Source organism: Lepidochelys kempii, chromosome 22, assembly GCF_965140285.1.
Source record: "Lepidochelys kempii isolate rLepKem1 chromosome 22, rLepKem1.hap1, whole genome shotgun sequence".
In the NCBI taxonomy this organism is placed as follows: Eukaryota; Metazoa; Chordata; order Testudines; family Cheloniidae; genus Lepidochelys; species Lepidochelys kempii.
The window spans coordinates 16,962,159-16,977,708 of record NC_136401.1 but is presented as its reverse complement, the minus strand read 5'-3'; the positions used below and the strand labels follow the sequence as shown (position 1 = coordinate 16,977,708).

Genomic DNA, 15,550 nt, shown 5'->3' with positions numbered 1-15,550 from the left:
AGCTTCAAAGCTGACCTCCCCCTTTCTTTATGTGCATCTGCAAAGCTCCCCATTTCTCACCCCCCCAGGACAAATGCTTTCTAAACTGATGCCAATGCCCGCAGAGCTCCTGAACAGACCCCACAGTAACAAGCCATCATGCCCAGGCCTCATGAGCACCCCTGTCAACCACAATGTAAAGCAACTACGAGCTTCATTTTTAGAGACAAGCCTAAACCCTTATCCCAGATCCAAACGTCTCCAGATTGTACAGATGGGGAAATTGATGCATGAGAAGAGGATGTAACTTGCCCCAAGATCAATCAGCATGTCAGCAACACACCTGGAAATAGAACCCAGGAGTCCTGATTCCCAGACCTGTGATAACCACTTGACTTCACTGCTGCCCTTTAATTACCTGTGGCGCTTTGAAGCCCAGGGACGCTCATGCGAACCAGCAACAGGGTCAGAGAAAGCTACCCTGGGGCAGTTGTCCCTGGCCATGGGGCTCAGCTTTGCTCTCTGGTTGTTTTGCATCAGCATCTTGCATACCCTCTAATTCTCAGCCGAGGATGCTACATAGGGTGACCAGGTGTCCCGTTTTTAAAGGACAGTCCTGTTTTCTGGGACTTTTTCTTATATAGGACAGTGGGTGGGTAATAGGAGCCTGTTTTTTCACAGTTGCTATCTGGTCACCCTAATGCTACAGGAGTAGGGCTTGTCAGAGCTCAGGGCAAGGGGAGGAAACGCAGGATAGCACGTTAACAAGCAGCCCTGAGCTCGGGGTATCTGGTTTTAGCAGGCCGAATACATTCTGTTAAATCTATTAAAACCTGGCTTCTCCCAGAGAGCCGGGGCATTGGAGAAAGAGCACCTGTGTAAACAGAACACAAACAGCTCCTCATCATGGAAAAAGCCAACCCCAGCAGTGCCATGGGACAGCCCAGGCAACACAGGGTGAAAATCACAGGGTTGGAGTGATGGGGGCAGCTGCTAGAGGTTTGCACGGCAGGACAAAACTGAAGCCGAGAAATTATTCTAGCACATGACATCGGGTTGCAATTAACCCCTTAGTTTCCCTCTGCAACATTTCCCCTCCCCCACATATTTTGCACAGGGGAGGGGCAAGGAATTCAGGGGCGAGAGGTGAAGAATGTGGAGAGACGATGCAAAATGTTGCAACACAGGGATTCCACCCCACACACCTCCCCAAGCTGTATTCCAGGATTTGTTGTTGTTTTTTGCAAGCAAGATTTTGCAGGATATGAGAGGTTGCCTGTGTAGTTTGGGTTGGTTGGTGACCATCTGAGGCTGACCCCAGTCACAGCCATTTGAGAGGAACTTTGTCAGCATCGATCTGTATATGTTAAAAATAATAATTCCTTCTTGTGTTGAGATGATTAAAAGCAAAGCAATTTTAACGTCTGCTTTGCTTTCTTTCCAGTTCATGCTTGCTGCTCAACCACCACCCCTAACGAGAGGCAGAACGGGCTCTTGATAGGGGCAGTGGGCTGAGAATTGGGAAATCAGTCCCATTAGGATTTGTATTGCACTTGCAGCGACAAGGCAGCAGCTCAGGATGGCCGAGGTGTGAGGCCCGTGGTCCTGAGGCAGCCTGGTCTGGTACAATCAGGGGCACCTCTTCTGTGACACGGCCATATTATGGCCATTACATGTGCTGTCGGGATCTGTGGCTGGGGATACCAGGGCAGGGTGGGGGAAGGCACCTCTCCTCAGGGAAGGGAATAAAGAGGGGTAGCTGCCCTTGTCTTGGGGGAAGTAAAGGCGGGCTTTGGGGGTGAGAATAAATGGGGTGCTGCCTTTACTCCCTAGGGGGAATAAAAGAAGACCCAGGGGAATGGGTCTTCGACTCTAGTGAGGCCTCATCTGGAGTACTGTGTCCAGTTTTGGGCCCCACACTACAAGAAGGATGTGGAAAAATTGGAAAGAGTCCAGCGGAGGGCAACAAAAATGATTAGGGGACTGGAACACATGAGTTATGAGGAGAGGCTGAGGGAACTGGGGATGTTTAGTCTACGGAAGAGAAGAATGAGGGGGGATTTGATAGCTGCTTTCAACTACCTGAAAGGGGGTTCCAAAGAGGATGGATCTAGACTGTTCTCAGTGGTAGCAGATGACAGAACAAGGAGTAATGGTCTCAAGTTGCAGTGGGGGAGGTTTAGGTTGGATATTAGGAAAAACTTGTTCACTAGGAGGGTGGTGAAACACTGGAATGCGTTACCTAGGGAGGTGGCGGAATCTCCTTCCTTAGATATTTTTAAGGTCAGGCTTGACAAAGCCCTGGCTGGGATGATTTAATTGGGGATTGGTCCTGCTTTGAGCAGGGGGTTGGACTAGATGACCTCCTGAGGTCCCTTCCAACCCTGAAATTCTATGATTCTATGAATGGGAGGGAGGCACCATTCCCTACCCTTGGGGTGGGGTGGGGTGTACCAATGGGAACAGAGGGGAGTTGTGACCCAGGAACTGGCAGAGGGCACTCTGACGCTTCTCAGGGCAGCCAGGGCTGTGAGTTACCTTGTTGCCACCTGCCTCCAGTGTGTGGGGTTCTTGCCTGTGCCAGCTGGGTGTTAGCTCAAGCATGCTTCTCTGGGCTCCACCAGTCGTGTCTTTGCCCTGTAGGTCGACAATCCGCATACCCCAGCCCATGACTCCTTTCAAAGTGACCCGCTATGGCGTCCAGCCTCTGATCACTGGATACCCACCGAAATCCCAGAGCCTTTGTTCCCAAAGAACAATGTACCCCAGTTGATTAGTTTTACCTTAGCCCACACCACCTGTATCATATGCAGCACTTGAGTTCAATGATAAAACAAAAGGAAATTTATTTAAGAAAGAACAGAGATTCAAATATAAACCAGCATGAGAGATGGGAATACATGGTTACATTTAAAGCAACATCATTTCACTCATTCTTGATCTAAAATTTAAACTTCTTTAGACAGGGGGAGAACTTGTTAGTTATCTCCCCAGAAGTTCTCTCCTGTATCTGCAACCAAGCTTAGCTGAGACCCACTTTTTCCGAAACCAACTCACTGCCAGTTTACTTCCTAGGTGAAGGATCCCAGGGGGTGTCTCCAAAATACACAAGAACAGACCTTTGATGTTCACCTGAACATCAGGCTGTCCCACACACCCGCTATTTACCTCTTCCTGTTAAATTTCCTCTTGTTTGAAGATTTCACAGTCCTTCATTAATATTCACCTCAGACTGTAGATGGAGGCCCATTGTGAACCACACAATACTTAATTTACACGTAAACAGCCAGTGTAGTTGTAGCCGTGTAGATCCCAGGATATTAGAGAGACTAGGTGGGTGAGGTAATATCTTTCATTGGACTAATTTCTGTTGGTGAGAGAGATAATCTTTTGAGCTTACACAGAGCTCTTAAATTCATAGATATTAAGGTCAGAAGGGACCATTATGATCATCTAGTCTGACCTCCTGCACAACGCAGGCCACAGAATCTCACTCACCCACTCCTGCGAAAAACCTCTCACCTATGTCTGAGCTATTGAAGTCCTCAAATCGTGGTTTAAAGACTTCAAGGAGCAGAGAATCCTCCAGCAAGTGACCTGTGCCCCACGATGCAGAGGAAGGCGAAAAACCTCCAGGGCCTCTTCCAATCTGCCCTGGTGGAAAATTCCTTCCCGACCCCAAATATGGTGATCAGCTAATCTCTGAGCATATGGGCAAGATTCACCAGCCAGACACCCAAGAAAGAATTCTCTGTAGTAACTCTGATCCCACCCCATCTAACATCCCATATTTCAGGTCTGGGAAAGGAACTCCTAGTGTCACAGCAAACTGCAAGGGGGTGGGGGGGAACAGATTGTTTAGCATAAGTAGTTAGCACATATTGTAAGGGACCATTCAAGGACCATTCCTTTTCCTGAAAGGAAACCTGCACAATACTTTCAAAAGGTGAGTTTGGGAGCTTAAATTCATTACTCAGCTAGACAACAAAAATCATGGACTGAACATAGACTCTGGATTTATGGCTTATTACAACCATCTGTAACCCACTAACCCCCTCTTTTTGTCCGATGACTGCGGGGGTTTTAACGGACCACTTCCTCTTGAATGAGATTAACAAGGCCTGGGACAGTCCAGTTTGGAAAAGAGACAACTGGAGGGGAGTGGTGGTGGGGGATATGACAGAGGTCTATGAAACCATGCATGGTGTGTAATTTACCCCTTCACATAACACAAGAATCAGGGGCCACGCTATGAAATGAATAGGCAGTAGGGTTAAGACAAACAGAGGGCAGTACTTCTCATGACGCACCGTCAACCTGTGGAACTCACTGCCAGGGGGACGTGCGACGGGCGTTAAGTACGGCTGGGTTCAAAAAGAGCACGAGGTAAGTTCAATGGCGGATGGGGTTCACCAAGGGCTAGGAGGCCAGGACGCTCAGGGATGCAACCCCGTGCTCCGGGCGCCCCGAAGGGCCAGAAGCTGGGAGTGGAGGACGGGGGCGGGACCCCTGGACAATCGCCCTGTTCTGGTCGGGGCAGCGGAAGCATCTGGCCCCAGCCACGGCCTGCCGACCGGATCCCGGGCTGGCTGCTCCACGGGCTGGCCCAGGATCGCCGGGGGGGGCCCGGCACCGGCCGGGGGCCACGGGAGGTGAGCCCAGGCTCCGCCTGGGGGTGGCGGAGCCGCCAGGGGGAGAGAGCCCGTCCCCAGCCGCCCCTCTGCCCAGGGTAGGGCGCTGTCCCTTTAAATCCTCAGCCCACCCACCCAGCCGGAGCCAGCATTAGCCAATCGCAGGAGCCTCGGGACCCATAGGCCACGCCCCTTCCGTCGGAACGTAAACAGCAACCCCCCCCCCGGGTGTCCTTCAAACAGCCCAATCAGAGCGCGAGCAGGGGCGGTTCTCGCCGCCCATTGGCCGGCGTCCAGCCCCGCCCACTCAAGATGGTGGCGCCCATCCGCGCGGAGGGAGCCCCGGGACGTGGATAAGACTCACCCCCCGCGGGGGGGGAGGGGGGAAGCGATCCGGGGTGCCCCCCCGTGGGAGAGCGGGGTGAGGAGCTGCTCCCCCCCCCACGCCGCGGAGGGATGGAATCGCCCAGCCGGCACTCCCCCCCCCCAGTCAGAGGACCCCCCCCCTGCGGGATTTCACACCCCCCCCTGCTGGGACCCCTGCCTGAGCGCCCCCCCCCGCCTGGTAGCAAGGGAAACATCCCCCCACCCCACCCCACCCCACCCCCTGCAGCCAGGACCTTGAAACGCTAAAATGACCCCCCCCCGGGCACCTTTAGCCACCAGAGGATCCTCTTCTCCTCCAGCTGCCTGGCAGGACCCTCCCCACCCCCTGGGAACCATCCCCATCCCTTCCGCTTTTCCCATCAGAGCCTGACCCTTCTCTTTTCCTCCAACCCAGCTGCTGTAGTTCACGCCGGGACCCCCCTCGTCAGGGCGCGAGCCATGGATCTAGTGTTCCTGGTCGTCAACGGCGTCGGGATGGCCCTGGATTTCTTGAGCCTCCTGCTCGATGTGAACTTCTTCCTGGTCTCCACCTTGGTCTCCGTGCTGGTCTGGCTCATCACGTTCGTCTACAACCTGCCCAGTGCATTGGTGGCTGGTGTGATCCAGTGCTGGAACGGGACTTTGTTCTCCTTGGTGTACCTGGTGGAGGCGCTTTGCTGCCTGGCCCTGGGCTCTGTCCAAATGGTCACCGGCCTGTTCCGAGGCTTCTGCTCCAGCCTGGAGAGTCTGAAAGTGATCGGGAACCTGTTCTCGCACCTGGTCCTGAGAAGCAAGGAACTTGTGCACCGAGGGCTCTGGAATGTGGTTGGCTCTGGCCAGTCGCTCCTGAGGCAGGTATGCGAAGTGTTTACCATTGCCATGAGCCTCCTCGCCTACTTCGTTAACAGCATCATCAACATCTGCCTGATCGGCACCCAGAATCTGGTGCTGGCCCTGTGGGACTCCATCATTGGCCCTTTCCTAAGAGTCACAGACCTCCTCTCTGCTTTCCTTGCTCACATGTCTAGCAGTGCCATTGCCATGTCCATTCTCGTGTGGTCACCCTGCCAGCTGGCATTCGAACTGCTAGAGTCCATGAGCAAACTCCTGGTTAATATCTTCTTCCTGAATCTTTATGGCCTAGTGTTGCTCGCCCTAATTGTCACAGTCAGCATCTTAGTCCTCAACCCTGAGCTGACAAGGACGCTGGCAAACCATGTGTTGGGATACCTGAATACCTTGCCTTCCTACCACCGCCTGCGGAGGGACATCTGGCGCCTCTATCAGATTGTGCTCTTGTCACTGGGGATGGTCGTGAGCTCCCATGCTTGGCGCAGGGTAGCAGGCTGGGGTCTCCAAATGGCCAACTGGAATGGAGGAGGCAGAGCAACAAATCAACAGGTCAATCAAGAGCCACAAGGTGCAGAGGTCAACCAAGGCAGGCAAGGGGCAGCTGCAACCATTCACAGGCCAGTTGCTCTTGGAGGAGCTCATCAGAGAAGACCAGGGCTGCCTGGAGCCAATCAGCAGGGTGCAGGTGGTGCCCGTCAGGTGCAGCAGCCGGCAGCCAGAGGACATGAGGACCAACATGACACGAACGTTGAGCAAGGATCAAATGTGCAACCAGCCTCTGGTCGAAATGCCACAGCAGGGCAGCGCCTTCAGCCACCAGGCGAAGGACCAAGCACATCACGAGCCAAAGCTCTGAGGAAAGAGCAGCTGAATGCTTCGGAGGAGGACAGCGAGGATGTCGCTTTGGAGAATGACCCGTGGATGCTCCTGAAAGAACAAGAAGAACGTAAAAAATGTGTCATCTGCCAGGACCAAAGCAAGACAGTCTTGCTCCTGCCCTGCAGGCACTTGTGCCTCTGCCAACAATGCACCGAAATCCTACTGCAGCAGGCCATCTACCAGCGCAACTGCCCACTCTGCCGACAGATGATATTGCAGACTCTCGACGTGTACTTGTGAGTTCGGGGTGTCGCTTAATCTACATTCCACCGGGCTTACCCGGTGTGCCAGCCAGCACAGGAGAATCCTGGGACCCTGGCTTCCCGGTGGTGTTACTTTGTGTGTCGGTACCCGGCAGTAGCTCAACGCTTTCTATGCCACCAGGAGTTTTCCAAAGAACCGAGAATGGCACTGAAACAGAGAGAACATTAGAAGCTTGGTTTCACTAATATTATGGTGTAACTTGTCACTGCCACTGGAAAGCACAGCAGCCGGTCTCAATAATGGACTGAAAGGTTTTGGCAGTTGAACATTCTGTATTTCAAGGACTTTTGCCCAGAGTGCAGAATCTTCCTCTGTTGGTTCATCATATAGAAGGCTTTTTCAAGCAAGGCTTGAAAAAGGCTCCAGACACTTCCTAGCAAAAGTCTGCTATGAAAGATGAAGGCTGTGCCCTGGTAAGAAACTCAGCTGTTAGGAAAAAGCAAATGCTGGAATTCCAACCCTGCTATTAGGAGCAAGGCAGGCTTGGCTAATGACTGCCTGAAAATCTTGGCATTTCTCCTCTTCTCTCAGCTGTTGAGAGGGAGAGGGAGCTCTTCTTGTTCCCCCTTACCCTCCTGCTTTCTTGTAGGGGGTCAGGAAGGGAGTTGAGTGGCTGACATTGACACGTTCTTGGTCAGTTTCACAGCAAACTACAGTGCTGTCTTATCAATTTCACACTGGTGCCCCAGGCTCACAGGTCCAGATTCTCAAAGATATTTAGGCCTCAAATGCCTATCAATTTCAATGGGAGTTGGGCACTTAAATAGTTTTGAGGATCTCGGCTACAGCCCCTAGTGAGTGGGCAAGTGCATCTTTCAAGCCTGATCCAAAAGACTGGCTCGTGATCTCCACAGCAAGAGGCCTATTTGGCTTTTGGTTGCAGAAGCACACCCTGTGCAGTCTTTAATCATTTCTTCAGAAACTGTCACAGTATTTTGGATCCTGGTGCCATCTGGGGTCTTGATTTTTTCTTTTTCCCCTTCAAAAGCTGGTAATGCAGGGGGGAAATTACTAGGCTGTGGGATTTTTCCAGCTCATTTTCCCCCACTTCTCTCAGGGCCCCTCCTCCTCGAGAGAGACGCAAGTTAGAAGCCAAATGTTGCTACTGGGGAGAACACAAACTCTTCCCAGTTTAACTTACCATAGAGTTAAGTCAGAACCTCATTGGATACACTTGCATGTAATTAGCACAGATCACCTATGCAAGATAGCACATTCCAGACTCCTTGCACGGCTTTTCTTTCTTTTTTTTTTTTTTTGGGATGGGGGGTGTTTGAGAGGGGGAGAGGAAAGCTGACTCTTTTTTCCTTTTGAAGATTTTCTTCTCATGAATGTGGTGCTGTTTTAACAGCCCTGGAGACTGAAGGCCTCCATTTATCCACAGAACAGGTCCAGCTTGGGCAGCAGCAATGCAAGCATCCACATATCCCTGTACTTCCCTCCACACTCAGAGGGTCCCCTTTAGAAGGGACTTGATTCTCCGTGGCCTACTCAACCCATGGCCTTTACTGAGACTGCTCTAGAGCCATCCCGTTGTAACTGTCTTCACTGTCTCCACTGTCTCCCAGACTGGGTTGGAATTGAAGGAGTGGTCTCCGAGGGGGGAAGCTCCAAATCCCAATGCTGGACCGCTGAGACATGCAGACTCTGGGGAGCAAGTACTTTTCCATGTGGGATGAAGCTGTGATTGCACATATAGGGGTTGTAATTTAGAGTGGGATTATATAGTGTTGAGTTTTACCCACATCCTGAAATGTGAAACATATCATGAGATCTCCTTTGCTTGTGCACCATCCCCTTGCAGTGAAACTTAGCAGTAGTCTCTGGACTGGGAGGTCTGGAGGGCCTGTCAACATTTTGCCAGTAAGCGTAATTCCAAGAGATCAGCAAGCTGACAAATACATATTTAAACTAAAACCCTCTCGTGTTCCCGGATGCTTGAGATGGGTTATAAGAGTGCCAGAATCAATTTAATTGTCAGTACTTACATTGGAAAGAGTCCCTGGACCACAAGACAAGAGGCTGAGGGCTGTTTTTCTTCTCTCTCAAGCTAATAAATAATTGATAGTTGGTCTGACCCCAAATGAAGCCCTGTATTAAGGCCAGAGAGCACTTGGGGAGGGTCGAATTATTTTGTTTACACTGCAGAATTCTACTATGTCATAACGAGACGTGGGCTAGTCGGTGTGAATGTAACTGAACAGTTATAAGCACTTCGTGGGACGTTGTTACAGCCTCAGGGTGAAATGCTGGCTGTGCTGATGGCAATGGGAAAATTGACTTCAGTGGGTGCAGGATTTACCCCTGGTCTCGCTCCGGCGTTAGTATATGAGGCGGCCCCTGCATGGAGGCCAGAACCGAACAGTTCTACCAAGGGTGGGGCACTGTGCTGCCCTGCAGAGCATGGCACACAACGGCCTGTAGGAAGACCCCCCGTATTTGTGTGCTTGACGGTCTTAGGGAGGCTGATCCAGGCGTTGGCGAAGAGTTTCAGGGCGGAGCTTCACCTGGCAGATGAGTGTGAAGGGTGAGATGCAGAACCTGTGAGGTTAAGCTTCTAACCTCGAAAGCTGCAAGGGAGCAGTGCTGCTACTGGGCCACTGACACGTAAAATGATGGAGGTTTCACTTTCTGACCAATAAAAAAAGAATCCTAGACAAGCATTTGAATGGCTGCTGTGTGATGCCGCTGGCAAGGGGATGAAAAATATCCTTCTCTGCCCCTTCTGAGCGCCTTGCACTTGAAATCTAGGGTGACAAAAGTGAGATGTCACCGAATCAACTTCTGCCCTCGCTTGTAACCCACGCAGCCAGAGGTACAATGTGGGCCCTGCCTATTCTGACACACAGCCAGGCTTGCAATCCTCATGTTTACAATCTCTTACTTTGCTATTTTAGAAAAAAATTTCCTTCCCCCCCCAGCTGCAGTCTGTTTCAAATGTTGCTTTCCTCTCCATCTGGCCAGTCCCTTTCATTTTCTGCCTCACCTCCATTTTCAAACACTGCAGGGGGATGTTGAAATCCAAATGGAGAATTGTTTATTTTCTAAAAAGAAAAGGAGGACTTGTGGCACCTTAGAGACTAACCAATTTATTTGAGCATAAGCTTTCGTGAGCTACAGCTCACTTCATCGGATGCTGTAGCTCACGAAAGCTCATGCTCAAGTAAATTTGTTAGTCTCTAAGGTGCCACAAGTACTCCTTTTCTTTTTTCAGATACAGACTAACACAGCTGCTACTCTGAAACCTGTTTATTTTCTGTGAATTCCCCTGGAAATGCTCTGATTGATTTGTAGAGTTTGTATAATCCACCCCCCAATCACCACAAGAGCGTCTCAAAGCGCAGCAGAATGGTGGCTGTGGGGCTGGGCCAAAGCTCCTTCCCGGTGGTACGTGTGTTCTGTCCCTTCAGAAAGTGCTCCAGGGCCTTAGTGCTGATGGGCTGGGGGGAAAGACCATGCCAAGTAACAAAGCTCATAGCTGCATTGCTAAAATCCCAAGTGTATTTGTGGTATTATTCATGCCACAAATTGCACAGGCACAATCTAATACAGTAGCACGGGTCAGCTGGTGTAAATGGGCAGAGAGCTATGCCCAATTCAGCCTGAGGAGGATCTGGCTGAAGAGGCTTCTTAGGCTCTTGGGGAGGTGCAGCGTCCATAACTGTACGTAATGTTTTCCACCTGCTCCAGCACAGATGAGGCTATTCCACTTCTTCCTAACCATCCCCCTTGGAAGCTGGAGGCAGGCAGAGGCCTGCGCAGCGAACCCGGCCCTCTTGGTAAAGTTAGCCAGACCCTCCCCATTTGTGCCTTCGTAAAAAGCTGGCTCCCTCATGGCTGCTCTCTGGCTGCTCTGCTTCAGGGGTTTATTTTGAGCGATTGCTTTTCTAACGCAATCCCCTGAGGGAGAGAGTTTTGTATTGGGCTTTCTGGGGGACTTCTCTTCCCAGAGCTCACTGCTGCTTCCCTTCCTATCCAGTCTTTTTTGATGTTTTAAAAGTCAGTCTCTCTGCCTTTTTAGGGGATGTTATTTGCTGTCCAGAAAAGCTGTGTGTTTTAAGGTTAACTCTTTGCACTACTAACCTGACTCTGCACATTAAAGTCTCCTTTGCAAAAACCAAACTGCCTATGGCCCTGTTCTTGGGAGTGCTCCAATTGTGGGAGGGCCACCTCCCCACAGGGATACTGGTGTTGAACTTCATTTCCGCTCATCTCTGGCCACTGGAAAAGGGAGAAAGCCCTGCAGCCAGAGATTGCAGGCTTTAATCAGCAGGGAACCTGCAGCTTTAGCAGGAGAGTTCTGAGCAAAAACGACAAGGGTGAAGAACAGGGTAGGACGCGGTGGGGGTGGGCAGAGAGGGCTGGGGGGAGCATGTTCAGATCGTGCACAACCAGAGAGGGAGAGGAGGGGACCCTTCAGGGGTGTGGTCAGGCCCTAGGCAGATATGGGGATGGTGTGTCAGGGGTGTGCTTGGGCGTAACACACAGTTAACCTTCAACTGGGGAAGCTTGGCCACTTGCATGCACAAGTGCAGCTATGGCTAGTGCCCCCCTTTGCCTCCCACGTCCCAGTTGTGTGAAACAAAACGAGCAGGCAGTAAAAACCGGCCGAGTTCGATCAATATCCCTGCCCTCCAACCTCTTTCAGAGCCATGTTCCCTCACTCACTGGTATCTGTTATTTGTATATATGTTCTTCTTGCAACCAGATCAGGCCTTGGGCAGTGGGGAGAACCTAGCCAACAGGAAAGCTTCAGCGTTTACAGGTCAGCTGGGTTTTGAGTTATGCTGTACGGAAGGGAATAAAAAAAATCTGAAATTAATTCATTTTTTTCTCAGCAGGAAAAAGCTTTCCCCTCACCCTCTCATAATAAATAATAATATAATAAAATAGTGGTTAGATTTTGCTCTAGCTTTCCAAAGAGAAATCTAGGAAATCGTTGAGCTTAGCCAAAGCATGGAGAAGTTCAACCCCCACAGAAGGCTTTGCAGAAATTTCTGAGCATGCGGAGACATGTGGCTCAGCATAGACGCCACCTTATTTGATACTCTGGGGGGCCTTGGGCAAGTTGCTTCCCTTCTCAGTGATTCAGCTTCTCCAGCTGTGAAATGGGGATGATGATCTGGACCTACCCCCCAAGGGTGGATGGGAGGCTAATTTATTCATGCCTGCAAAATGTGACACTTCAGGGTATCTCTAGGAGGCACTATAAGCAGAGAGAGAAGACCCAGAAAGGAGGATGTTTCACTTATTATGTGTCTAGGTAACATTTCCTTGTAACAATATGGAAGCCACAACTATCTGGCTTCCTATCAATTATGCTTTGAGGTCTGTGAAAGTGCAGTGGCTGTTTAATGTGTTATCCTTCACGTCCTGTCCTGAGTTGCTGGACGGATATGCACGGGTAAGCATGCTGCTTTTCAACCCAGAGGTGGTTGCATTTCACTAGTGGATGAACTATTCTTGCATATAGTTTGGAGCCACGAAATGGGAAGGAGTTCTGGCTTCCAGTTCCCTGATCTAAATGCTCAACAACCCCAGTCCCAGAGTAAGGAACATAATCCAGGAGTCCTAAAGCTCAGACTCCTCCACTCTAGTCAATAGAAAACACCCCCTCCCAAAGCCAGGACTAGAACCAAGGAGTCCTGGCTCTCAGTGCCTGCTCCAGCCACCTTGAAGGTCTGCGTTCCTTTGGGAGATGAATGTCTCTAATGCTGCCTCATCTCTCTGCAGCCCTTGTGTGGGCGAACTCCCACCCCCACCTCTCGGCACGTACGCAGCACTTCCTAGCTCTGAATATTAGCTAACTCATCCCCTCACCCTCTTCTTCGCTGGGGAAACTGAGACATTGCGAGGTTCAGCCCCACATTTTGCAGGGTGCCCACCATTAGTCCGACACATGATTTCCAGAGATAATCCATGCCCGCAGTGCCTAATGAATTCAGGTAGAAATGCAAGGTGTGGGGGTGCTCAGCACTTCTGCAAATTAGGCACCCCAAACTAGAGACCCCCACATTTGGAGGCCACTGTTGAAACCCTGAGCTTAAAGGGCTTGCCCAAGGCTACAAGGCTAATCCACAGCAGAGCAGGGATTAGAGCGGCTTCGCTGAGGATCTGGCTATCTGTGCAGATGCTACCAGTACCGACCTCCCGAGCCAGCCGAAGGCTTGTGGGAAGGAAACATGCCATGCTGGAACCTGGCGGTGCTCTCTCTACCCGCCCACCCTGCAGCTGCTGCTGGCCTAGCAGAAGGAAGTTATTTTTTGGCTAATATTCCTGTAGCCCATTAAGATTCGTTATTATAAGCAGCAGAGAGCTGGGTTCGGAAGGCCGGCTCTTCCCCTGGGAGCCATCAGGCCTGTGGTTTTACTTACTCCCTGGCTGTTACAGCAGGCAATTAACAAAAAAATGCAACTGTACATTCCCTGCCGCCCTGCTACCAGCGAGTCTAGGCAGATCGCAGGGTTATTGATACCTGCACTCAACCTTTTCCCTTAATAACTCACCCATTAAGTGGCAGCTCCTGGACTCGCTGTTCTGGCTGCTGTTAAAAATGTACCTTCCAGCCAGCTTCGTGTTAGCACAGGGCTAGTGAAATATTCATGGGCCGAGAGCTGGAACGCAGACCAGCTGAGGGGTGGGAAAGTGACCCTGCACTGTGATCCCTCAGCGCAAACAACTGTCGTGGTTTGAGCAAATTCCAGCCAGCTCTCCTGTGCCCCTTTGGGACAGTGAGACCTAGGCTAGCCCGGGGGATTTGTCCCAATTCTAGCCACCACTGCAAACCCCAGCATGGGCAGGCAAAGCTGCTATAGACTGCCCGATTTGCAGTGGTGCAGCTTAACCTGGTTCCAATCATGCCTGCGGCTCCCTGGTGCAAATCCGGACTTACAACAGCTTTGCCTGTCTGTACTGAGTGTTTCCCTGCTGGAGCTGTACAAGAGCCTGGAATCTCCAACCTGGAGAAAGCCTTGGTCTGGTGGCACGTGGGGGAGATCTCTTTACACCCCCCGGTCAGATTGCCATCCTACTCCAGACAGGGCATGGGTTAGTGGCTTAAGCATCAGGCTTCACCGCCCACACCCTGGAACAATAGCAGCTGGGTCCTTTGTCCAGCGGAGGGGGAGGAACAGAATTCCAGGTAGCCCTGGAAAGTGTTTGGGTGGAACCCTTAAAAATCCAGGCTCTGTGCAGGCATTCACCAGCAAGTGGCATTTATGGTAGGAGTTGGGGTCTTTGGCTAAAATCCACCACCCTGCACTGTTTTAATGTGCGCTGGCCACCAGGCAACTCCCCAGAGGCAGTTGCATTTCAGCAGGGCATTTTGATCCCTGCGTGCATAGCAGGCAAAATACAATTAATCCCTCCCAAAGGGCTTCCCAGCCTCTGGCACACTCCTGCACCTGGAGGTGGATCCAGAGCAGCCTAGAGACTCTTCTCATCCTCTGGCCTGGCAGCTTCAGCCCCGCCAGACTGTGTGGTCCCGAGCAGCCAGTGCTGGCTCCGTGGCTCAGAGGGGGGATGAAGCAGAAGGAAGGGAGATGAGCTGGGAGGGGAGATGCCCTCCTGACGGGAACACATGTGGGAGTTTGAGGCTGGGGAGCTGGACATCTCAGCCTGCACAGCCCAGAGCCTGGCAGAGCTGCCTGGTGCTCACGTGCAGCAAGGGGCCTGGATTGCATTAGTGGGGACGGAAGGAGGAAGAGGCTGGAGACCAGAGGAGGCGGCGTTGAGGTACTAACCAGGGGACTGGGTTACTCCTTGGGATCAGGCTTGGGTCTCTGGCCCATACGTGGCCGCATGGGTGGACTGAGTTTGGCTGGTCTCAGTCCAGCTCCTGGCTTGCACAGCACAGAACCACCAACTCTGCTGGCACCAACTGTCTCAGAAGGGCCAAGGAGTGACTGGGCTGGTCATGCAGCCTCTTCCACCAGGGCTATGGTCACGGGTCCCAAGGAGGGGATAGTAATTACAAGCAAACTCCACCTGGACGAGCCGCAACTCATCTGGCTCCCATTGCCTGGGCAGTAGCCCCTCTCTTGAGCAGCTTCTGCCTAATCTGGGCAAGATACCATGGGGTCTAATCGTGGCCCCAGCTTTAATGAGATGGTGATTTCCATGCTCCAGAGACGGCGGCAGTGTCAGGAGGACAGACAGATCCATCTGCTCTCACCCCCTGCTGCCTCTCTCCACAAGGCAGGTTGTCTCGTGCCCAGTAGGGAGGCTGGCTAATGATGCTATGGGCAGCAGATGACAAATGGCAGCTGGACCACCGGGGACCTTGGCAGTCGTGGGCCTGAGGCGTAGGGAACGAGGTGGGGCAGGAATGTCGTGTGCATAGAAGCTCTTTGATGGCACCGTCTGGCACCCCGGAGAAGGCTCCTTCAGCTGTTGATGGGTCAGAACGGCGAGCCCAGATCCAGCCTCCTTCAGCTCGGGATGTGGGAATTCAGATCCTACATCTGGATCTGGCAAATGGCCTCATTGCTGCAAATAGCAAAACCAAACCCTTAGATGCAAACTTGGGGGTGTCCAGAATCCGGATCCAGCACCTGCAGCTAAGCCCATGTCTGCTTGGG

General features: G+C 51.8%; 1 protein-coding gene across 1 annotated transcript; it reads left to right on the top strand.

Moving 5' to 3' along the window:
* The first annotated feature begins 4,912 nt into the window (after positions 1 to 4,912).
* On the top strand, positions 4,913 to 10,006 carry RNF26 (ring finger protein 26). Its single transcript, XM_073320834.2, has 2 exons — positions 4,913 to 5,031; positions 5,392 to 10,006. Exon 2 carries the CDS (start codon positions 5,436 to 5,438, stop codon positions 6,945 to 6,947), a length of 1,512 nt encoding a protein of 503 aa, XP_073176935.1. The 5' UTR covers positions 4,913 to 5,031; positions 5,392 to 5,435; the 3' UTR covers positions 6,948 to 10,006.
* The last annotated feature ends 5,544 nt before the right edge of the window (positions 10,007 to 15,550 follow it).

What these genes read in the sequence shown, in the direction of transcription:
- RNF26 (XM_073320834.2), top strand. Translation starts at nt 5,436, where the DNA reads ATGGATCTAGTGTTCCTGGTCGTCAACGGCGTCGGGATGGCCCTGGAT.